Source organism: Sus scrofa, chromosome 4 (genome assembly GCF_000003025.6).
Source record: "Sus scrofa isolate TJ Tabasco breed Duroc chromosome 4, Sscrofa11.1, whole genome shotgun sequence".
NCBI classification, from domain to species: Eukaryota; Metazoa; Chordata; class Mammalia; order Artiodactyla; family Suidae; genus Sus; species Sus scrofa.
In genome coordinates, this window is record NC_010446.5 from 93,072,906 (window position 1) to 93,097,683 (window position 24,778).

The 24,778-nt window shown below is 45.7% G+C and overlaps 1 protein-coding gene across 14 annotated transcripts in view; it reads left to right on the forward strand.

Annotated features, from left to right (window-relative positions):
- The window catches only part of ARHGEF11 (Rho guanine nucleotide exchange factor 11), a 115,224-nt gene that overhangs the window by 27,373 nt on the left and 63,073 nt on the right, over positions 1 to 24,778 (forward strand). The window contains exon 1 of one of the 14 annotated variants that reach the window (XM_021089645.1): positions 22,635 to 23,919. The exons of the other annotated variants lie outside the window; for them this stretch is intronic. Coding sequence (XP_020945304.1) covers positions 23,891 to 23,919 — 29 coding nt within the window. The 5' untranslated portion in view covers positions 22,635 to 23,890. Of the gene's footprint in view, positions 1 to 22,634; positions 23,920 to 24,778 lie in introns of those variants that run through there. 14 annotated transcript variants of the gene reach the window in all.

Genomic DNA, 24,778 nt, shown 5'->3' on the forward strand with positions numbered 1-24,778 from the left:
AGCACGCATCCTGTTTGTTTTTTGTTTTTTTTACTTCTCAAAGCAACTCCTGGGAAATTTACATTTCTTCTGTCATGTACATTGAAGAGGAAGCACACTTCTGACTTTATAGCTCCAACATATTTTCCAGAATCTGGTGAGTGGGAGGTGCTAAACAGACACACTAATGTGTGTGTATTGGTATAGTTTCTCTTTAGCCTACTTGTCATACTTTGGGCTCCTTTAAAAAGTGTAGGATCAGTCCTGTTTTACAGATGAGGAAATTTCTCCAGGTCAATAGAAAACAAGTGATTTTAGATACCTTTTTTTTTTTGTAGAGGCTTTAGTGTTTTATTGGTTTGCAGAATGGTATAATTGAAGAAACACTAGAATAGCACTCTTCATTTTAGAGGCGAGGAGTCTTGTTTGCTGTCAGAGAGGACGACTGAAAACTTAGAGATGTCCACTACCTTGGCAGTCATGACCTCACTCTTCCCATCACCCTAGGGTAGAAAGAATCTCTCACTTTTCTGAACCCCCAGAGGGCAGGGAGCAATATATAGCAAATCGACTAGCATTTAGAATCAAATAAACATTCTTTTTTTTTTTTTTTTTTTTTTGCTTTTTTAGGGCCACACCTGCAGCATGTGGAAGTTCCCAGGCTAGGAGTCCAATCGAAGCTACAGCTGCCAACACACACCTTGGCCACAGCAACCTGGGATCTGAGCTGCAACCTACACCACAGCTTATGGCAACGCCGGATCCCTAGCGCACGGAGTGAGCCCAGGGATTGAACCTGCGTCCTCATGGATTCTAGTCAGGTTTGTTAACTGCTGAGCCACAAAGGGAACTCCTCGAATAAACGTTCTTGACCAAGTAAATGAGTGCATCCAGCTCCTCATGGGAAACACACCCACTGGACCAGCGCATTGAGAAAATGGTGGGTGATTTTCCATTCCAATGCTTCTTCATCCTTTGGGGGTAAGAAGAACTGAGCTGTACATCCCTGTGCTGTGTGTGTTAAAGCCCTCTGTGATCCTAGGATCATTAACAGACACATGCTGAACATATGTGACCATAGACCTTCAGGCTGCAAGAGTGAATATGACAATCCCTGCCCCGAGTTGCTCACAGGCTGTTAGGTGGGTAACTCCAGTGCACGCTGAGTGCAGTGATGAGGTTGTGCACTGTGAGTTAGGGGCATGGAATAAAGATAACTGACCCAGGAGTTCCCGTCATGGCTCAGTGGTTAACAAATCTGACTAGGAACCGTGAAGTTGCAGGTGGGTTAAGGATCAGTGGGTTAAGGATCCGGCATTGCCGTGAGCTGTGGTGTAGGTTGCAGACGTGGCTCAGATCCCGAGTTGCTGTGGCTCTGGTGTAGGCCGGGGGCCACAGCTCCGATTGGACCCCTAGCCTGGGAACCTCCATATGTTGCGGAAGTGGCCCAAGAAATGGCAAAAAGACCAAAAAAAAAAAAAAAAGATAACTGACACAGTCAGGGAAGGACAATGAGATTGCATGTTTGTTTGTGTAATAAAAACTAAGACAGTGTTCGTTGTGTTATCAGGCACTGTTCTAAACAATTTGCAGGTATTAACTCCTTTACTCCTCATAACAGCCCTTCAGGTTAGGGACTCTTACTGTCCCCATTTCACACTGAGGACAGTGAGCTATAGAGAGTTAGGGTCACACAGCTGGTAGGGTTAGGGTTAGGGTTAGGGTTAGAATCTCAGCTGGTAGGTAGTGGAGCTGAGATTCAAATCCAGGCACTCTGGCTCTAAAGTCTGTGCCCTTAGTCACAGTGCCATTCGGTCTCTCGTAAGTCCTGGAGTAGAGGGGAGGAAATTGAAGAATATAAAGATTGTATCAAACTGAGAGGATTTATTGTTTAACTGGCTATGTGGTTAGAGAAAAGGAAGACTCTAGATTGATTGCCAGAGTATCTACATTGGGCGAGAGAGAGATAGAGGAGGAGGAAGGAAGTGGGGTGTACGGAGATGAGATTTTCAGGGCACTGACCTTGAGTGTCTACAAGTCAAGGTGTCCCCCCAGAAAGTTACATATAGAAGTCAGGGGAGTTCCTTTCGTGGCTCAGGGGTTAACGAATCTGACTAGATTGCAAGTTTGATGCCTGGCCTTGCTCAGTGGGTTAAGGATCCAGTGTTGCTGTGAGCTGTGGTGTAGGTCTCAGAAGCGGCTCGGATCCCGCGTTGCTGTGGCTCTGGCATAGGCTGGTGGCTACAGCTCTGATTGGACCCCTAGCCTGGGAACCTCCATATGCCACAGGTGCTGCCCTAGAAAAGACCAAAAAAAAAAAAAAAAAAAAAAAAAAAGAAGTCAGAACCTTGAAAGAGTCTGAGGGCTGAAAATAAGATTTGTGAGTCATTAGTGTCCGAAGATCTGGTTTAAAACACCAGAAAAGACATGGTTCCCTATGAAGAGAGTGGCAGGCCCTAAAGAGTGGTCATTAATGTCAGGTGCAGAGAGAGGTCCAGTTAGATGAGATCTAGAAAAGAATTTCAAACTTTCATTTAAGAGACTATTAACAGTTCAGGGTCAAGAGTCTTACTGAAAACAGCCTCTTCAGTGTCTGGAGGCAGAAGTCAGATGGAAGAGTAAGTGGGAGGTGAACATGTGAAGGCAGTAAGTGTAGACTACTCTCTCCAGAAGTCTGCACGAGAAAAGGGATTGCCTCGTAAAAGCTAGAGGAGCTTGCTGGGTAAAGGAAATATTTTTTCTTAGGATAAGAGAGATTTAGGCAAATTTGTGGGTTGAGATGGTCAAGCCAGTCGAATTAGAGGGATCTTGAAGATTTAGGAGAGGGGTTCCTGAGGAACCAGAGGGAGTAGAATCGGGCATGAGAGGGACTGGGCTAGAGGAGTGTAGCTGAGATGTCTGTGGATGTTGATTGAGGAGCTCATGGATGGAAATAGGACACTGAAGAAGAAAATGCCTAAGGGCTCAGTTATTTCAGTGAGGTGGGGTAAGGCAATCTCATGGTAGAGTGAGGGCAGGCTTTAAATATGGAACTTGAGGAGAGCCATAGATGCCTGGAGTGGTGATGAAGGGGGTGTGGAAATATAATAAAGCCTGGACCAGCACTAAAGGCCTAACAAAGGCTGGAGACCTTGGATCTGCACCTAGGATTGCCAGGCAGTGTGGTTTTCTCCCCAGCTGAGTTCATCTCCCTGGAATTAGGAGCAAAGGCCTCAGATGGGAGTGTTGGTTTGCTGGGGAGATTGGCTGCAGTGCTGGTTTGCTGGACAGATTTGATGGAGGATCAGGGGTACAGAGGAGTCAGGCCTGTGACTTTGGGTCATCAGCTACAGGAGAGAAGCCAAGAGGGGGCTGACTGACACTTGGAAGGAAGATGGGAGGGTCTGGTGAGGTCTCTTACAGGTGAAAGAGCAGAAGTGGCAGGACTGAACATGAGTGAGAGTGAGGGAAATTGGAGTTTGTGTCTTTGGAGGTGGCGGTATTCTGAGCAACGTCAGGATCCAAAGTGTGGTTCTGGGAGTGAGTAGTGGAGGTGAAAATCATAGGAATTAAGGGATGAAAAGAAAATACATGCAAGGAATTCAAAGTGTGTTATAAGAGACCCATAAACAGAGGTAAGAGGTGTTGTAATAGAGAGAGGGAGGGTGTGAGCAACTGTACTGGGGAAGAGGCAGGGACATGCTTCACCAAAGTATTAATATGTCTGATCTGAAGCTTAAGAGAAATAAGCAGGAGTTCGCTAGGCATTCAAGGAGTAATCTTGGCCAAGCACAGCTGTGCTGCTTAAGGCAGGATAGGGAAAACCAAAATGACTCTGCCTTTGAAATAAACTCACCCACTGGACAAGGCTCTTTTTTTGGGGGGGGGAGGGCACACCTATGACTGTGGAAGATCCCAGGCCAGGAATTGAACCCGTGCTACAGCAGTGACCCAAGCCACTGCAGTGACAATGCCAGATCTTTAACGTGCTGCACCACAAGGGAACTTCTGGACATGGCTTTTGATGTGTGTGTGCTGGGATGGGAGATGCAAGGAGTTGGGAGTAGACCCAAGTACAAGCGATGTAGGGAAATGGAATTCAGCCCTGGAAATAAACCAGATTTCTCTAAGGTAGAGTAACCATGACCAACAGTTCAGGCATGTAGTCAGTTATAGGTGTTTAAGACTAGCTAGCAGGTAGGATGAGGAGTCTGTACGAATGCCAGTAAATTTATGTACCTCCTCCCATGTCACTGTCTCATCAATCCCCCCCCAAACAGCACCTATATCTAAAGACCCTTGATGACTTTGCACCAGACAAGGAAGGAAAATCTGACTTGTGTCTTGTTTTGCTTTTCTCCATGAAACCTAGCTGTGCTTCGTGTGTGTGTGTGTGTGTGTGTGTGTGTGTGTGTGTGTGTCTTTTTGCCATTTCTTGGGCTGCTCCTGCGGCATATGGAGGTTCCCAGGCTAGGGGTCGAACTGGAGCTGTAGCCACTGGCCTAACACCAGAGCCACAGCCACACGGGATCTGAGGTGCGTCTGCGACCTACACCACAGCTCACGGCAACACCGGATCCTTAACCCGCTGAGCAAGGCCAGGGATAGAACCCGCAACCTCATGGTTCCTGGTCGGATTCGTTAACCACTGCGCCACGACGGGAACTCCTAGCTGTGCTTCTCATACACATGAGGCACACTCTGTAAATTGCACTGAATGAATGGCTCAGAAATGATGATGCTGGTGATGATGGTGATGCTCGTAACTAAAACTTATATAGCACTTACTGTATCCCAAACACTGCTCTAAATATCGATTAATTCTTCACAGCAGTGCTGCAAAGGAGGCTCTCTTTTTATCCAGATTCAACATAGATGATTTGGCAAAAATACTAAACTGACAGATAAACTGTTTACTTCGGGTATACGAGGAATAGCCGTCCATCTGGAGTATGAGGAAAGCAGTCGTATGAGAGTTCCAGGAACAATCTTTTCTTCTAGTCAGTAAAACTGGAAAAACGGGGGGGAGTTGGTTCATGGCTGTTTCTTTTTTGTTTCATTTGTTTTTTTACAGCTTATTGAGATAGATTTTGCATACTTTTCAGTGTGTTCACAGAGTCGTAAGACCATCGCCACAGTCTGATTTTAGAATTTTTTAATACCCCAAAAGTGGCAGTTGTCCCCCTTTCCTGCTCCCCACCGTTCACCCTAGCCCCGGGGAGCCATTCATCTGCGTCCTGTCACTATGAATTTGCCTACTCTGAACCTTTCACATAAATGGAATCATACAACATGAGGTCTTTGTGACTGGTTTCTTTCCCTTAACGGGTTTTCAAGGTTCATCCATGTTACAGCATGTATCAGTGCTTCATTCCCTTTTTCATTGCTCGTTAATAAGTCATTGTATGGACACACCACTTTATCTCTTTATCAATTAATGGACATTTGGATTGTTTCTTCTTTTTGGCTTTCATGAACACTGCTACAATATGTACAACTCTCTGTGTAAATGTGTTTTCAGTTCTCTTTGGTATATACACCTAGGAGAGGAATTGCTGTGTCATATGGTATTTCTTTTTTTTTTTGTTTTTGTTTTTTTTTTTTTTTTGTCTTTTTGCTATATCTTTGGGCTGTTCCCGCGGCATAAGGAGGTTCCCAGGCTAGGGGTCCAATCGGAGCTGTGGCCCCCGGCCTACGCCAGAGCCACAGCAACGCAGGATCTGAGCCGCGTCTGCAACCTACACCACAGCTCACGGCAACGCCGGATCATTAACCCACTGAGCAAGGGCAGGGACCGAACCCGCAACCTCATGGTTCCTAGTCGGATTCGTTAACCACTGCGCCACGATGGGAACTCCTCCTCATATGGTATTTCTGTGTTTAATATTTTGAACAGCTGCCAAACGCTTTGTAAATAAGTGGCTGTGCCATTTTACATTCTCACCAGCAATATCTGAGGGTTCTGATTTCTCCACATCCTCACCAACACTTGTTATTTACCATTATTTTGATTCTAGCCATCATGATGGGTGTGAAGTGGTATCTTATTGTGGTTTTGATTTGCATTTCCCTAATGACTAATGATATTGAACATCTTTTCATGTGCTTATTGGCCATTTGTGTATCGTCTTTAGAGAACTATCTATTCACAATCTTTTGCCCATTTTTTAAATTGGGTTATTGGGTTTTTAATTGCTGACTTTTTTAAGATTAAAAAAAATATATTTTCCAGTTACAGGTTTCTTATCAGATATATGATTTGCAAATATTTTCTTCCACTGTGTGAATTACCTTTTAAAAACTTTCTTTTTAAAAATATTTAAAATTTTTATGATTGCACCTGTGGCATATGGAAGTTTCTGGGCCAGGGATTGAATCTGAGCCACAGCTGTGACAATACCTGATCCTTAACCCACCGTGCTGGGCCAGGGATCGAACCTGCATCCCAGCACTCCAGAGGTGCTGCTGATTCCATTGCACCACAGCAGGAACTCCTTGATCTTGTGCTTTGAAGCACAGAGGTTTTTATGTTTTTTGTTTTTATTTGCTTTTTGGTCTTTTTAGGGCTGTACTCACAGCATATGGATGTTCCCAGGCTAGGGGTTGAATTGGAGCTGCAGCTGCCAGCCTACACCACAGCCACAGCAGCACAGGATCTGAGTTGCATCTGCAACCTACACTACAGCTCACGGCAACGCCAGATCCTTAACCCACTGAGCAAGGCCCAGGATTGAACCCACATCCTCAATGGGTGAGCCACAATGGGAACGCCACACAAAAGTTTTCAATTTTAATAAAGACCAATTTATTTTTTTCTTTGTCACATACACTTTTCAGTTTTATAACTAAGAAGTTATTGCCTAACTCAGGATCACAAAGATTTATACCTATTTTCTACGAAGAGTTTTGTAGTTTTAGTCCCTATATTTAAGTCAGTGATCCATTTTGTGTTAATTTTTGTGTGTGATGGGAGGCAGGGGTCCAATTTCATTTTGTGTGTGGATTTCTAGTTGTCCCAGCACTGTTTATCGAAGACTGTTCTCTCCCTGTTGAATTGTCCTGGCATCCTTGTCAGAAGTCAGCTGACTGTAAATGTAAAGATTTCTTTCTTGATTCTCTGTTCTGTTGACCTATATGTGTGTCCTTATGCTAGTCCCATACTGACGTTATTACTGTAGGCTTTGAAATTGGGAAATATGAATCATCCAGTTTTGTTCATTTTTCAAGATTGTTTTAGCTATTTATTTTTATATGAACTTTAGGATCAACTTGTCAATTTCTGCAAGAATAAAAACCCTGGGATTTTGATAGAGATTGTATTGAATCTATACATCAATTTGTGGAATATTGGCATTTTAACAACCTTAAGTTTTTTAACACATGAGCATGGATTATCTTTCCACGTAATTTCTTTCAGTGGTATTTTATAGTTTTCACTAAACAAATCTTCTACTTCCTTTGTTAAATTTTTTCCTAGGTATTTTATTTTTTGCTGCTATTAAAATAGGATTGGAGTTCCCGTTGTGGCAAAGCAGAAACGAATCTGAGTAGGAACCATGAGGTTGTGGGTTCGATCCCTGGCCTCGCTCAGGTGGTTAAGGATCTGGCGTTGCCGTGAGCTGTGGTGTAGGTCTCAGATGTGGCTCGGATCCTGCGTTGCTGTGACTGTGGTGTAGGCTGGCTGCCGTAGCTCCGATTGGACCCCTAGCCTGGGAACCTCCATGTGCCACGGGTACGGCCCTAAAAAACAGCAAAAAAAAAAAAAAGGATTGTGTTCTTAATTTCATTTTTGTATTTTTCATTGCTAGTGTGTAGGGATATATTTTTTTTATATCAACCTTGTATCCCGTGACCATTTATTAGTTCTAATAGTTTTTTTGTGGATTCCACAGGATTTTCTATATACAGAATCATATCATCTGTGAAGAGAGGTAGTTTTACTTCTTTCTTATCAATGTGAATGCCTTTTATTTCTTTTTCTTGCCTAATTGCCCTGGCCAGAAACCCTAGTTGAATGGCAAGAGCAGACATTTTTGTCTTGTTCCTGGTCTTGGGGGAAAGGCAGTCTTTCACGTTTGAGTGTGATGTTAGCAGTGGGTTATTTGTTTGCTTTTGAGGGAAGGGTGGGGTAGAATTTGATAGATGCTCCAAGTAGCAAGTTCATGTTGGGAGAAGGCAAGAGAGGTTCAGAATGAGATTCACTGGGAGTTCCCACTGGCTCAGCAGGTTAAGAACCTGACATAGTAACCATGAGGATGTGGGTTCGATCCCTGGCCCCACTAAGCGGGTTAAGGATCTGGTGTTTCCGTGAGCTGTGGCGTAGGTCGCACACGCAGCTCACATCTGGTATGGTGTAGGCTGTGGTGTAGCTGCAGCTCTGACTCGACCCCTAGCCTGGGAACCTCCATATGCTGCAGGTGCAGCCCTATAAAGAAGAAAAAAAAAATACGCAGAATGAGATTCACTGAATATTGAACTGAGGGTGGGGTGCTTTTATATTTTTTTTTATAGGGGATGGGGAATGAAATGACTCAGAGCTGGATTACTTAGTGTGCTGCAGACTTCACAGCCAGATAGCCTAGCTTCGCCCTTTAACCCTGTAGAAGTTTTCCACCAGCCAGCTTAGACTAGCTCGTGAATTTGCACTGATAAGGCATCCATCCCCTTGTGTTTAGGTCAAATCATGGTTCACTTGGGTTTAGAAGTAGGGAAAAATAGAGGGTGTTTATCCCTTCTGGCTACCTTTAAGAGTTTAGTACAATACCAGGAACCTCGGGTTTGCTCTTCTTACAGGGTCCCATCTTCTCATTACTGAATTTGTTACTCAGTATATACAGCTGGCTCTTTGTGGCTTTGCACTTAACTTTTCTTTGTACATTGCACAAACTTAAATCTCTTTTGCCTGTGTCTTCTAATTCAAGGCTATAAATTTCCCAAGGGCAAAAATCATACCTCTACCTTATGTATGCCTCAAACATCTAAATCACTTCTGTGTACCAATTAACTATTGGTAAAGATAAATGCAATCATGAATATGAAGATTTCTGAGCTATTTGGGAAGCATATTAAGTATAAATCCATTTTGTACTTGATAAGCAGATTTTTGGAAGAGATTAAGGAGGTTACCTGATAGTCATGACTTTGAAGTTTAATATAGGAGTTCCCGTTGTGGCTCAGTGGAAACGAATCCAACTTGGGACCATGAGGTTTCGGGTTCAACCCCTGGCCTCGCCCAGTGGGTTAAGGATCCAGTGTTGCTGTGAGCTGTGGTGTGGGTTGCAGAGGCGACTCAGATCTGGCATTGCTGTGGCTGTGACATCAGCTGTGGCTGTGGCGTAGGCTGGCAGCTGTAGCTCCAATTGGACCCCTAGCCTGGGAATCTCCATATGCTGCATGTGCGGCCCTGAAAAGACAGAAGACAAAAAATATGTATATATGTAAATAAAGTTTAATATAGACTCACTTGAATTTTTAAATATGTGCAGGAGTATTGGTTCCAAACTGCCCCTGAAATTTATTTCAGTTCATTCTTACTTATCTGCAGGTGACATAGCAGGCAATGACATTTCACTTCCTGTGGACCTGGTCTTTACTAACTCCTACTCCTGAGTGCACCCTTGTGACTCAGTAATAGCTGGGAGGAAAAGCCTTTGAAAGCAAAGCTGTGCCTTGCCTTTTGTTCCTTTCCCCACCTCCTAAAGGAATGAAGCAGGACTTAGGAGTAGCTCCCTTTGTATCTTTCCCAGAGCCAAAGCCATTGGCTGTAAATATAGAGTGAGAAGCTCTGAGGACTTGAATAAAGGGTGAGATGGAGACACTGAAACCATTTTCCCGGCTTCTCTCATTGTTGTTAATCTCCAAGGTGTCCAGCACCCCTACACTGATGTGCAAACACATTCCAAGGCCTTGGTGTAATAGAAAACTTACCGGCCTGGGATAGGAGCCCTACCTAGGTTTTACCCTGTCCCTAGAGGACCTTCAAAAACTCACTTAAAGGCAGTCTTACTCAGCAGAGGCCTCCATGACAAATACCATAGACTGGGTATCTTCAACAGCAAAAATGTATTTTCTCACAGTTCTTGAGGCTCGAAGTCCAAGACCAGGTTGCCGCCATGGTCTCTTCCTGGCTTTCACTGTGTGCTCACAAGACCTTTCTTTAGTGTGTCCACATGAAGCGGGGAAAGACACCCAGGGGGGACACCCAACTTTCTGATGTCTTTTCTCATAAGGGCACAAATGCCACTATGAGGGCCCCACCCTCATGACCTCATTCAGCCTTCTTTTTTTTTTCTTTTTGGTCTTTTTGCTATATCTTTGGGCAATTCCGTGGCATATGGAGGTTCCCAGGCTAGGGGTCCAATCGGAGCTGTAACCACTGGCCTACGCCAGAGCCACAGCAACGCAGGATCCGAGCCGCGTCTGCAACCTACACCACAGCTCACAGCAACGCCGGATCGTTAACCCACTGAGCAAGGGCAGGGACCGAACCCGCAACCTCATGGTTCCTAGTCGGATTCGTTAACCACTGCGCCACGACGGGAACTCCTCTTTCAGCCTTCTTTACCTCCCAAAACGCATCTCCAGATACCATTACACTGAGTGTTAGGGTTTCAACATAATGATTTAGAGGGGAACACAAACATTCAGTCCGTAACAAAGGCCCTCAGTTTCCTTGTCCGTGAAATGAGAATGTTGAGATTCTTTCTAGCGCTCAACGTTTATGGTTCTGTGAGAAGTACATTTGCATTATTTCCTTTTTTGAGTCATATGCAATACTCCCTGCTCCATTCTCTCGGGCAGCTGAGAATTGAATAGGTTTAGATTTAAATGGAATTAGGTTTATTCTTTCATTTAATAAGTATTTTTTGAGCATCTGAGCATCTCCTTCGTGCCAGGAACTGTCATAAGCACTGAGACAATAGCGATGAAGAGACAAAAAAACAAAACGAAACTTTGCTTTCCTGGAGTTTACATTCTAGGTGAATTAAATGAGAAGTAAAATGTTACTGTGTTAAGTAATCATTGCTAAAGAGAAAGTAGGAAATATCAGGGTTGCAGTTTTACATCAGAGAAGTCCACCTTAGGGGTGTTTGAGTTGAGAGGGGAGAGAGTGTTTCATTCATTCTGCCCAGCCAGACTGGAAACAGACTCTGGGAAAGCTCTGTAATCCGGAAATCCTACAGCAAACTCGGTTCTTGCTTGCCATCTACCCACTTCTCTCTCCTGTAACCTTTTTCCCCACCACCCCGTCATCCTGTTTTGTGCCAGACACTCTGTGCTAATTAATGATTTCACAGCCCTTTTATAAATCTCAACCCAAAGACTGTAATAAGAAGTTCTCCTTAACACCCCTGCTGTCAGAGTCTGGGGGAATCTGGCTGGTTTAGAATCTGTACCAACTCCTGAGCTGGTATGATGTTTAAATAGTTCTACAACTCCCTTCTCTCCCCTTTTGAATGTTTGTTTGTTTTTCCTCTCTTTTGCTCTAATTTTCCCTCTCCTTTCTCCAAATCTTTCTTTCTTTCTTTTTTCGGTCCGCACCTGCGGCATGTGGAGGTTCCCAGGCTAGGGGTCTAATTGGAGCTGTAGCCACCTGCCTACACCACAGCCACCGCAACTTGGGATCTGAGCCGCATCTGCGACCTACACCACAGCTCATGGCAATGCGGGATCCTTAACCCACTGAGCAAGGCCAGGGGTTGAACCCGCAACCTCATGGTTCCTAGTTGGATTCATTAAACCACTAAGCCATGACGGGAACTCCTCTCCAGATCTTTCTACGTAGTGCTTGATCCCAAATCTTTTTATTCTGTCTTTGTTGCTTTACTCTCCCCTTCCTTTTGTGTCTTCCCTACTTCCTCCCCTTCTGTACTTTGTTCATCTCACATCTGCATTTATTCCATCTCTGACTCTTCCCATTCCATCTTCTCCTTCTCCCCATGCCCTGTGATGTATGCAGAGAACAGGGTCAACTTGAGGAGCCCTCTCCTTTTCCACGATGTGGCCTCTCCTGTCTCCCCCAAACTGCTGCCTGAGTGTACAGAACACATTAGGGCAGAGAGTCTAACAAGTAGGTTAGGATTTAAAGGGCTGCTGGTCTTGGCCAGGCTGGTCCTGTAGGAACCCCATCCTCACTTGGCCTGTGGCATGGCGCCCATGCTACAGATCTTGGGTTGCCACTTCATCCTCTGGCTCAGGCCCTTGACATATTTACAGTCTGTGGATTATGGGGATGGTAGCACATATCAGTCAGATCATTAAAGGTTCAGCGTGATCCAGGGACAGGGGTACCAGCAGATGGTAAAACCATTCTCACTGCCTTTCTGCCCTGACCCTTGTCCAAGTGCCTGAAAAGTCAGAGCCTCCTGACTTTCCCTCTGCCACCAAGAACCAGAATGTTGAGTCCTGTTCCGGAGCAGCCTTCTGGCTCTCAGAACCCTTTTTTTCCTCAGCCCTGGAAAGAGTGACAGAGAAACTAGATCCTGCCATATCTACCCTGTGGTTGCAGTGTTTTTGATGGGCTGCATCCCTACTTCCCATCTCCCTCCCTCAGCCTCACTCTGTCTCCAAATTAGAATCAGCCTCAGGATTGGAAGGAATCTTGGCAGACATCTAATTAATCCATCTCTCTGATTCTTAGTCCCTGTGGTGGTGTGGTTCCATTTTGAATGTCTCTCCTTTCTCTTTGGCCCTCTGGCCCCTTAAATTTGCGACTTGTGTCAGTGGCCATTTGTCAGCTGGTTTGAAGAATAAGTGAATTGAACAGTGGTTTGTAGATTCCTCTTTTTTTTTTTTTTTTTTTTTTGTAGTGGAGGCTGTGTGTGTGTTTGTGTGTATGTGCCTGTGCAAAAAACAAACAAAACAACAACAACCAAACCACCTGTTTCATCCAGATGGCCAACAGGGGAGAGAGAATGCAAAGATATTTCAAAAGTGGTAGACACATCCTTTCCTCTCAAGGAATTTACAGCTTAGTGGGGAAACTAAAGATGTAGAAGTATATTGATTTAAGAATACTTAGAAAAAGAGTGTCAAAACAAGTGCCATTTAATGCACAAATCAGGTCTTTGTAGAATGAACTCCAGAAAGTGGTCATCTTTGGTCGTGCTGGATATGTCAAGTGTAACTTGAAATAAATGGTTTGAATGACTGTTTGTTTTTCACTGAGATTGTTGTAAGTAATTAACCAATAATACAGAGTGAGTTTATGAGGGCTGAGGTTATGCCTGCCTAGGGGGAGAGGTTGGTTAGGAGAAGCTAAAGTAAGGAAAGCTTCTTGGGATTAATATGTTTTAAGTAAGGTTTTGATGGGTGGAATTGGGTCGTACCAGTCTGCTTTGTGGCTTTTCTCAGTTTGCTCTGTCACACAATTCTGGGGCCTCTGGACTGGCCTCAAGAAACTGCCCTGGGAGTTCCTGTCATGGCTCAGTGGTTAATGAACCCAACTAGTATCCCTGAGTATGCGGGTTCGATCCCTAGCCTAACTCGGTGGGTTAAGGCTCTGGTGTTGCTGTGAGTTGTGGTGTAGGTCACAGATGCAGCTCAGATCTCTTGTTGCTGTGGCTGGGGCGTAGACTGGCAACTACAGCTCCGATTCAACCCCTAGCCTGGGAACCTCTGTATGCTGCAGGTGCGACCCTAAAAAGACCAAAAAAAAAAAAAAAAAAAAAAGGAAACTGCCCTGACAACATTCAGTTCTGGTCCCTGAACCGTGACTGTTTCAGAGCCCTCTAGGATGTTGAAGCTCATGACCTATTTGGGATGCCACCCCATCCCTATGCTCGGCACTATCCAGCATTCGCCTCACCTCCTGAGCGTCCCTGGAGGTGATTCTGGGGTCCTCTTCCACTGAAAGCCTTTAGCGTTGTAGGGGTGGGAGGTGGGGACAGTCCTGAAACCACTGGCAGTGAGCACTAAGGGACAGTGTTCTCTTCTGTAGTGGTGTCTCCAGGGCAGTCATCAGAGCTAAACTGAGCAAATCCACCACCCAAGCAACAGACAGTGACCCTGGAAGGAAGAAGGAAGGTACTGCGTAGAGTGCCCTTGTGCTGGAGTTTGAGGGAGCTGGAGCATCAGTCCCGTGTTGCCGGATAGAAGAGCGGCATATTTAGAAAAGAAGGCCAGGGCTGGCGTTCCTTCCCATTAGCCAAGGTTGGGAGGTGCTGAGGGTGGGGTAGACTTCCTATAGGACCCTTCCAGGATCTGGGAGATAAAGAGTTCGAGTCCTAGATCCCCTTGGCCTTCTAGATGTCATCTTTCCCCCATCCCATCTCTGGCCAAGATTATTCCGTCCGAAGAGCTTGAGGTTGCTGCTTCCTATTCCACAGGATCCCCTTCATTTTCCCATTTGGGGGACTCATCCACAGAACTTCTTCCTGGATCATCTTTGTGGGAAATAAAGGCTGGAATAAGGGGAGGGGCCTCAAGCACGAGTCTCTTTCTGTGAAAATTACTTGCGGCTCTTGCTGCCACTCATCATCCCTTATATCCATGGAATGGCTTCTTCCCCCTCGCCTCACCCCACCCTTCTTCAGTTTCCTGGAAATGGAGCAGGGCTGCAAGAGAGAAAGGGTGGAAATTCCCATTGCATCTCTCTACACTGAGCAGTGGTTGAGATGGGGTTTGGGGAGGGGGGAAGGGGGAGGGTAGAGAGATGGAGTCAGCCCTAGAGGGAGAGGCCAAGAGACTGCTGAGCCGATGCTATGGGCCTAATTACTCCTCTGCCTTGAGCTTGCCTGTAATTGTGGTTTCTGGGAGCCAGCGCGTCCTGGAAATCTGCTGGAACAGCAGAGATTTGGGGTTTCCGCCTGGGATGGAGTTGAATTTTCCACTTGGAACAGCTTGCCCAGCACCCGTTTTTTGATTGGGGGGCAGGGTGAGTCCCTAAAGCTCTAAAGGGGCAGTTAGGACAGTCTTAGGACCTACAGGGCCCTCCTCTGAAAGTGAATGAGAGGTTGTGTATCCTGAAATTCTGGGCATTTTTGAAAAGTTTAGAGAGGCAGCAGATAGCTGGATCTGGTGAAGAGTGTACTCTCAAAGATAGGAGATGAACTGTATGCCGAACCCTGAAAGTAAGAGACGTTTCAGTGTCTCTAGACCTTGGTTTTCCCATCTGTCATTTGATTTGAACATCTGTCTTTTTCACAGCGATCTTCCTAAGTAATAGATGAGGAAATATTAGACTAATATAAGGGAGCAACTCAAGTCCCTTTTTCCCATGGTGGCAATAATGGTGATGGCTAATATGTATGTTGAGTATTCACTGTGTGCCCTGTGCTAAATGCTTGAATGAATGGCACCATTTACTCTCACACCAATCCAGCGAAGTAGTCATTAACCTCTGCTACAGATGGGAAAACCTGAGGTTGAGAGATTAAATATCTTGCCTGAGGTCACAGAAGCCAGTGTCAGCATCAGGATTACCAACCCAGGGAGCTGATTGCAAAGCCTGTGCATTTGGCCGGCAGATATATAAATGGTAATCCGCATTGTGTTTTACGCTTGTGCCAGGAAAAACCTAGAGCCAGACAGGCTTAGTGAGGACTGGCTATTGGACCCGGAGTCAGGGAAGCTGAGTTCCAGTCCTGGCACAAGCCATCACTAACCGCGGGGCCTCAGGCAAGTCCTTTATCTTCTCTGAACTGCAGCCTCTTCATCTGTAAAATAGATATGTTCAGAGTCGTTCTGAGAATCAAATGAAATACTACTTTGCACTACACCTGCCACCTAGCAGATGCTTCGTAAGTGTTAGCAGAAGCTCAGTTCATGTATGGAAAAGTAAGCACCCAGTCCTTGTCATCTTAAATTTGTTATGTGAGATTTCACGGGAACACTGACGTAAGTTAAGGATGGATCTATGGCAAAAAGAAATTTATGGCTACCAAAGGGGAAGGGAGGAGAGGTACATTAGAAGTTTGGGGTTAGCAGATACAAACTACTATACATAAAACAGATCAGCAGATCAACCACAAGGTCCTCCTGTATGGCACGGGAAACTGTATTCAATATCTTTTAATAAACCATAATGGAAAGGAAAATGAAAAAGTATATGTGTATATAAACTGAGTCACTTTGCTGTGCACCAGAAACTAACACGACATTGTAAATCAGCTATACTTTGATTTTAAAAAGAAGAAGGATGGATATATGGCAAAGTAAAATGGATGGTAAGGACTCAGTCTCTGAGAGAGCAATGTGTTAACAGAGAAAGGGCTCTGAAGTTAGACTGAGCCATGACGGGAACTCCCATGACCAGCGTTTCTATCTGGGAGAGGGACTCAGGAGCCTACACTCCTGATTGTACTGTCTTGTCTCAGTAAGTGCCTAAGAAACGTGCTAGCTCCCATCATAGTCATTGTAGGAATCTCACCTATCAGTTACCTCACAATCAGCATTACTATAACTGTATGTTCAGCACTGTGCTGGTTGCTGTGGGTTCTATCAACAAGGAATGTGGCAAGATTTCTCCTCTTAAGTTTGTTAGCTATTTGGAGGGAGACATGATCAATTGGTCAACATAATTTGAAAACAGTCAAGTACGAAGTGGTACAGTATGCCTCAAAATGCAGCAAAAATGGATTTAATAATTAAAAAGGTCATTGGAGTTAATAAGGAAGCTTCCTAGAGAAGGCAGTTCTCTTGAGTTTAGCTGCGGACAACTGGGCCAGAGGACAAGGGTGAACTATTAGGAGCACTGGAATTTGGGAAGAGTTAGAATTTCAAGGTTGGTCATTGAGCATTCACCGCATGTTCATTGGGTGTGTATTGAGTGCCCAGATGAGAGCAGCCCTGGTGCTCAATTGCCATTGTTTCTCTCGTGGTCAATCCAGGGGGGATCCCTAAAGATTGCATTTTAGAGACTGGCAATTTCCAAGTTGAAATACTGTTACTACCCTCCTCAAGGTGGTCCTTTGACATAATAAAATCTCATTCTAATATGACCTGTGCCTGGATAGAGGAAGAATATGTTTTCCAGGTGCCTGGAAAGGAGCTGCTGCGGGGAGCGTCTGGGTTCCTCTGTTCTCTCCCTACCGCTCCCCTCCACACATGCACGCACGCGCCCACGCCACCGTTCTCTTTGCTTGTGGGGAAACTGAGACGTGGAGCTAAGATTATAATCCAGAGCTTCAAACCCCAGGACACTTTACCTAAATGACCCCGTGCTGCCTGATAGTAAACTCTAAGATAGAGCTGCACAGAACAGACGGTTTTAGTTTCTGTTCACCTACAGAGCGGGTTATAGTCCATCTCCCAGCACCAGTGATTTTATCTTCTTTTTTTTGTCTTTTTGCTATTTCTTTGGGCCGCTCCCGCGGCATATGGAGGTTCCCAGGCTAGGGGTCTAATCGGAGCTGTAGCCATTGGCCTACGCCAGAGCCACAGCAACGCAGGATCCGAACCGCGTCTGCAACCTACACCACAGCTCACGGCAACACCGGATCCTTAATCCACTGAGCAAGGCCAGGGACCAAACCCGCAACCTCATGGTTCCTAGTCGGATTCGTTAACCACTGCACCATGACGGGAACTCCGATTTTATCTTCTTAATCACTTTCACTGTTGTGCACCCCACACCCCCGTATGAAAGAGTTCACTCAATAGGAAAGGGTATAAGCAACAGCAGCGCTTGCTGGAAGTGGTGGCAGCCATTGCTTTAGAAACCTACTACCACCACCATGTCTTCCCTCAATATGGTTGAGCATCTCCCCCAACAGAGAAGGCAGCCGCTGGTTTCCTCTCTTTATGTGTATGAGCAGGAGGAGTCCTTCCTTCAGAACAGGTCTTTTGTTTTATGGCCACACCCACGGCACGTGGAAGTTTCCTGGGCCAGGGGTTGAATCCAGGCCACAGCTGCGACTTATGCAGCTGTGCCAACACTGGATCCTTTAACCCATGGCACCAGGCCGGGGACGGAACCCACACCAGTGCGGCAACCTGAGCCCACTGCAATCGGATTCTTAACCCACTGTTCCATGGCAGGAACTCCCAGAACAAGTCTTTTATCAGACAGAACACAGAATACATCAGTTCCCTTTTAAAGTAATATGGTGGCAAGGATATATGTGTTTATAGACAAGTCAAATGTTTAAGGGCTAGCAGGATGCAAAGGATAGGAGTGGTTATCATTCAAGAGTTAATTGAAGAAAGCTTCTGGAAGGAGGGGAGTTCCCGGGCAGTTTTTAGAAGGATGGAACAGGAATCTGTTGCATGCTGGAGAAGAAACTTCCTCACCCACCCTTCTTTCTTTCAACCTCCTAGGCTTCCTGAGGTCACTAGCTAAGAATGTGGAGGGTAGTGACACTCAGCCTGTGATGGTCCGGGTCCCCTCCCCCATTGCAGTTGGTAGCTTAGATGCTGTGACTAGATTTGCATCTTTCTGCAGTTACCTCAGCTGAAGAAAAGGGCACCGCCTCCCTGAGGTAGAAAAGGGATTGTGAAGAAGAGCAGATGCGCTGCTGTCAACTCTGGTCAACTCACGTTACCTCTGGTAGTTACTCATTTTATGTTTTTTTTGAGGTTTTTTTGTCTTTTTTTTTTTAGGGCCACACCCACAGCATATGGAGGTTCCCAGGTTAGGGGTCCACAGCCACAGCAATGCCGGTCCAAGCCATGTCTGCAACCTATACCACAGCTCATGGCAACGCCACATCCTTAACCCACTGAACGAGGCTAGGGCTCAAACCCGCATCCTCATGGATACTAGTCGGGTTAACCTCTGAGCCACAACAGGAACTCCTCATTTTATGGTTTAACCTCAGCAGTTTTAAAATCAAAGACCAAATAACTTTCTTCTGCCACCAAGTACTTTCCTGTTGATTTTGTTAAGAACAAAGGGAGGTGAAACCACTAATTTAAAATCCACCTTAACAAAATAAATCAAAAAGGTAACTCCTCTTGGAGTTCCTCTTGTGGCTCAGTGGGTTGTGAACCCAACTAGTATCCATAAGGATGTGGGTTCAATCCCTGGCTGTGGCTGTAGTGTAGGCAGGCAGCTGCAGCTCTGATTCAACCGCTAGCCTAGGAACTTCCATATGCCACAGGTGCGGCCCTGAAAAGAAAGAAAAAGAAAAGAAAAAAAAAAAAAGATGACTTTTCTGAGCCAAATGACAAAATTTTTTAAAAAGCAAAATGGAGACTTCTTGGATTGGCTGTTACTCTGGGTTATTTGTTTTATGGTTGGTTCTTTTTTGTGCCAACAGTAAAAAATTGACTTAAGGAGTTCCTGCCATGGTGCAATGGGTTAAAAATCTGACTGCAGAGGCTCGGGTCTCTGCAAAGATGTGGGTTCCATCCTGGCTCGGTGCACTAGGTTAAAGGATCCAGCATTGCTGCAGCTCGGATTTGATCCCATACCCATGTGCCACAGGTGTGGCTATAAAAAATGAAAAATAGAAGTTCCTGTCGTGGCTAAGGGGTAACGAACCCAACTAGTATCTGTGAGGACATGGGTTTGATCCCTGGCCTTGCTCAGTGGGTTAAGAATCCAGCATTGCCATGAACTGTGGTATAGTTCGCACATGTGGCTCAGATCCAGCATTGCTGTGGCTGTGGTGTAAGCTGACAGCTATAGCTCTGATTTCACCCCTAACCTGGAAACTTTCATGTGCTGCAGGTGCAGCCCTAAAAGGCAAAAAAATTTTTTAATTAAAAAAATAATAATAAAATTTGGGAGTTCCCATCGTGGCATAGCAGGAACAAATCTGACTAGCATCCATGAGGACACAGGTTTGATCCCTGGCCTCGCTCAGGGGGTTAAGGATCCAGCATTTCCATGCACTGTAGTGTAGGTTGCAGACGCAGCTCAGATCTGGCATTGCTGTGGCTGTGGTGTAGGCTGGCAGCTGTAGCCCTGATTCGACCCCTAGTCTAGGAACCTCCATGTACCTTGGGTGCGGCCCTTAAAAAATAAATTAAATAAATGAATAAAATAAAAATTGACTTGAATAACAATTCGATTTGTATGAAGTAAACCCAGTCTTTTGAAAGTTTGTATTTAAAGTGTTATTATCACCTTCAGAAAGATTTCCTTCAGAGCACATTTCCCTATCTTTCCAGGAAAACTTTAGGTAAAACAAGATATACCTGTTGAGTGATTTTTGGTTTACAAATAATTTATCACAGTCCCCGTTGAGAAGTACTAATTTTATCAACATGAAAGCTGAAACTTAGAAACTTACACCACAGCTCACGGCGCCAGACCCTTAACCCACTGATCAAGGCCAGAGATCGAACCCAAATCCTGGTGGATGCTAGTCAGATTCGTTAACTGCCGAGCCACAACGGGAACTCCGTGGCTCCACCATTTAATAGCTGTGTGTCTTTGGGCAAACTGTTTAACTTCTCTGAATCTCATTTTTCTCATCTGTTAAGGAAAATAACAATGTCTACCTCACCAAGTTACTCTGCGGATTAAATGAATGCCTGTAACATATTAGGTGCTCATTCTATGTAATTTTCTTCTCCTTTTTCAAGGGTATACAAAAAAGTAGGGCAGAGTTGGTCTAGAACCCAGATGTCTAGACTGTCAATCCCACCCTCTCACCACCTCGGCCTGCTCCCTCCCTGCAACTGTGGCAGCCTCAGTGACTTCCCTTCCTGCCTGCACCCTGTCCCCAGCTTGAGCATGCATGTGGGGCACACACAAACACACACACTCTCACCCAGCTGGATTTTCCTAAATCTCGCTTTGCTGTCTCCGTGTCTGGAGTTATACGGCTAGTGAAGGAAGCATTAGCACCCATGCTGAGGTCTCCTGGCCCCTTGCTGTCCTAAAGCACATTGTTTTCATCAAAGGTAGCAGTTGGATGGAGGATTCTTAGACAAAAGTAAATGAGTGTGGACTAAATATAACAGCAGTAGGTCATTTGCTTCAGGGAAGGTCTGTGAAATGGTTGCATCTGCATAGATAACTTAAAAAGTGTTTATTTTGTTGTTGTTGTTGTTTTGTCTTTCTACTTTTTAGGGCCGCACCCGCGGCACATGGAAGTTCCCAGGCCAGGGGTCCAATCGGAGCTACAGCTGCTGACCCACACCACAGCCAGCAATGCCAGATCTGAGCCGTGTCTGTGACCTACACCACAGCCCATGGCAACGCTGGATCTTAACCCACTGAGCCAGGCCAGGGATCAAACCTGCAACCTCATGGTTCCTAGTTGGATTCGTTTCTGCTGCACCATGATGGGAACTCCAGAAGTGTTTATTTTGTGTTATGAGGTAGAATGTGATGGCTTTGGCAGTAGGTTACTAATTATTAACAAGAATAGCAGTCATTTTTTGAGCATTGCTCTGTGCCAGGCATTGTGCTAGAGACTTCACTTACACGTTACGCCAATTCTTACAACAGGGTGGGTAGTCAGTATTCCACTTCTGTAGATGAGAAAACTGAGGTTCACAGAAAGTCATTTTTCCCTCAGCCACACAAATGATCAGAGACAGAGCCAGGGTGCAAACCTGTTCTGTCTTTAACTCCACACTCTCCCACACCATTCCTCAATACCAGTTTAAATTCCTAAGCATATCCTCAGCATTGAGCTTTTTCTAAGGGACCACATGTCACAACAAATTAGAGAAATCAGCTATGCATCTATACCTGTGCTGGTAGATCCTGGGGGGGGGGGCGCTAGTCGGGTGTTGGGTTCTGAGTGAAGAGAAGGGTGCCCAGGCAGGCTGGTGTGGCCTCGTTCTCTGCTTGGCATGGCAGGTGGCTGCCCTTGGAGACCCAGAGATCATACGGCACGCTTTCAGGAGCTCACAGTGCAGCAAGCAAGGGAGAAAGCTTGGCGCCTGTGTACAAAATATTTTGGCGGAGATATATACCAGGTGCTGTGGGAAACAGGAGCTTGGGAGAGGTGACTCTGGGAAGGCTTTTAGTTTCCTTGGACAGGTCTGAAGGGCAGGAGGCCCTGCCATGGGAGAAAAGGCACAGAGTGGTACAGCTGCGGCCAGAGGCCACTGGACCAGCACTGTCTGATAGAAATAGAATGCCAGCCATGCGTGTCAGTGAAAACTTTCTCGTAGCCACATTAAAAATAGTAAAGAGAAACAGGTGAATTAATTTTAATGTATATTTCATTTAACTCAGTATATTCAAAATACTGTTATTTCAACATGTAATCACTATTTTATTTTATTTTATTTTATTTTATTTTATTTTATTTTATTTTATTTTATTTTATTTTATTCTATTTTTGCTTTTTAGGGCTGCACCTGCAGCATATGGAGGTTCCCAGGCTAGGAGTCGAAAGGAGCTACAGCTGCCAGCCTACACCACAGCCACAGCAACGCAGAATCTGAGCCACATCTGGGTCCTGCACCACAACTCACGGCAACACCAGATCCTTAACCCACTGAGTGAGGCCAGGGATTGAACCTGCATCCTCATGGATACTAGTCGGGTTCATTTCTGCTGTGCCATGATAGGAACTCCTCAGCATGTATAAACTATAAAAAGTTACTATTTTATTTTATTTTTATTATTTTTTTGTCTTTTCCTAGGGCGGCACCCACAGCAGATAGAGGTTCCCAGGCTAGGGGTCTAATTGGAGCTGTAGCTGCCAGTCTGCACCACAGCCACAGCAACATGGGATCCGAGCTGTGTCTGCAACCCACACCACAGCTCACGGCAACACCAGATCCTTAACCCACTCAGCGAGGCCAGGGATCGAACCCGAAACTTCATGGTTCCTACTCGGATTTGTTAACCACTGAGCCACGACAGGAACTCCAAAAGTTACTAGTTTATATTCCTTTTTTTTGGTACTTAGTCTTTGAAATCCTGTGTGCATTCTGTACTGAATGTGGCATTCAGTTCAGACTAGGCACATTTCAGGTTGCCTGTAGCCACACGGGACTCACGGCTCCCGATTACCCAGTGCAGGGTGAGAAGGTACTCCTGGTGTCAGCCTCCAGCCCCCACTCTGGGTGGTCTCTCTCCCGTCCGTGCTGTTCTGTTCGAGCAGCAGGACTTTCATGCCCATGCACATCCTCTCTGTCCCCCTGTGTGGAGCTGCTGTGTGCTCCAGAGAACGAGAGACAAGGAAGTTTGTCATTCAATGGAGAAAGTAAGCATCCAACAGTCCAAAAAATACGCAAATAATTGGTTACTATTGAGTTAGGCCCTGCAAAGGGCATTTCAGCGGAGGTCCAGCTTGGGTGTCGGAGAAGGCTTCCCTGAGAAGTGAACGCTGAAGCACGAAGAATAGGTGTGCGTTGGCCTGGCCGAGGTGAGAGAGAAAGCCCCTGGGATTGGCATATGGTGAGCAAGGTGGGAGGTGACAAGAGATGAGGACCTCACAGAGGACCTTCTAGGCCGTGCTGAGGATTTGGAACTTGTACGAGGACAGTGGGAAACCAGTGAAGGGTGACACGTGTTCCAACTGAGGCTTGGCGAGGCCGAGTGACTTGCCTGAGACTACACAGCCAGGACAGGGCCGAGCCGGAGCCGGAGCCCGTACTTTACCCCTAAAGCTGTGCTTTGCAAACCATACCTTCAGGGCTACGTGCCAGGTATGAAATGTGGAATCAGGCTGGCCAACCCTTTCACCATAGCAGTTCTCCGCCTCCCCTCCCTCCATATGCAGCTGTCTGCCAAGCTCCCTGCTCTGATTGTCACACAGGTCCTAAAATCTCTTGTCCTCCAAGAGACCTTCACAGAAGTAGAAAGGAGAGCTTTCCTGGCCCTGCCCTACCTAGAATTAGAACACAGCAGGAGCCACCCCCACTTTTCTGTTTATTGTTCACGCTCACCCATTCTTCTCCGGTTTCCCCTCACGTCTGACACATGGTGAGTGTACATCACCCAGTGTGGCCCTGGACAAGACTTCAGGAAGCACCATAACGCCCATTGTAAAGTGCCCAGGACCTGACACTTCTAAAGACCTGAACAAATACTACCTCTTTGGTCCACACCTCAGCTCTGGGAGTAAGAAAGGACATGCACGCTCCTTCAGCAGACATTTTGGGGTGAGTCCCCGTCATACACCAGATACTTGGCTGGCGATCCAAGGGCAAGTACGATGCTGTCCTTGTTCTTAAGGGGTTAAGATCTAGTGGGGAAAACTGATGACAGGCTCAGAAGTTAAGGGGCTTGTTTTGAGAGTTCCTCAAAGTTATGATACTCTCAATAAGCAACCACTTGGGCAGTCTGTTAAAATGAAAATAATATTCACACCGTAGACCTGCTGAGTTGAACCCCCAGGGGTTGGAGCCTCCAGTGATTGGTATGCTGCTCTACGGATAGTAAATGATCCACTTGAGATGTGAGCCTTTTCTGGCTATATCGCCGGAGACTTTTCTGCTCCTGTTTTTCTGCCCTCTACCTTTACAGGTGGAAGAATGGACACAAGAAGTCAAGTGGGTGGTGGCCCAAGGGCCCACAGTGAACTAGAGACAGAAATGGGTCAGCACCTGAATTCCCCTGATTTCCAAGCCCAACCCCTTTCTGCAGTGCCATGTAAAGTGTTAACTTTGGAGTTCTGTTGTGACACAGAGGATTACAAACCCAACTAGTTTCCATGAGGATTCTGGTTCGATTCCTGGCCTCACTCAGTGGGTTAAGGATCTGGCATTGCCGCAAGCTGCCATGTAGGTCACGAATGTGGCTCGGATCTGACGCTGCTATGGCGTAGCGGGGTGGCTATGGCTCTGATTCGATCCCTAGCCTGGGCGCTTCCATATGCTGTGGGTGCAGCCCTAAAGAGACCCCCCCCCAAAAAAAGTTAATTTTGCACTCTGGTTCTGATTGTAACTGCTACTTTTATTTGATCTGTACCCTTTTTTTCTCCCCTCTGAATGTTTTCAATTATGTAAGCTCTTAGGGAGC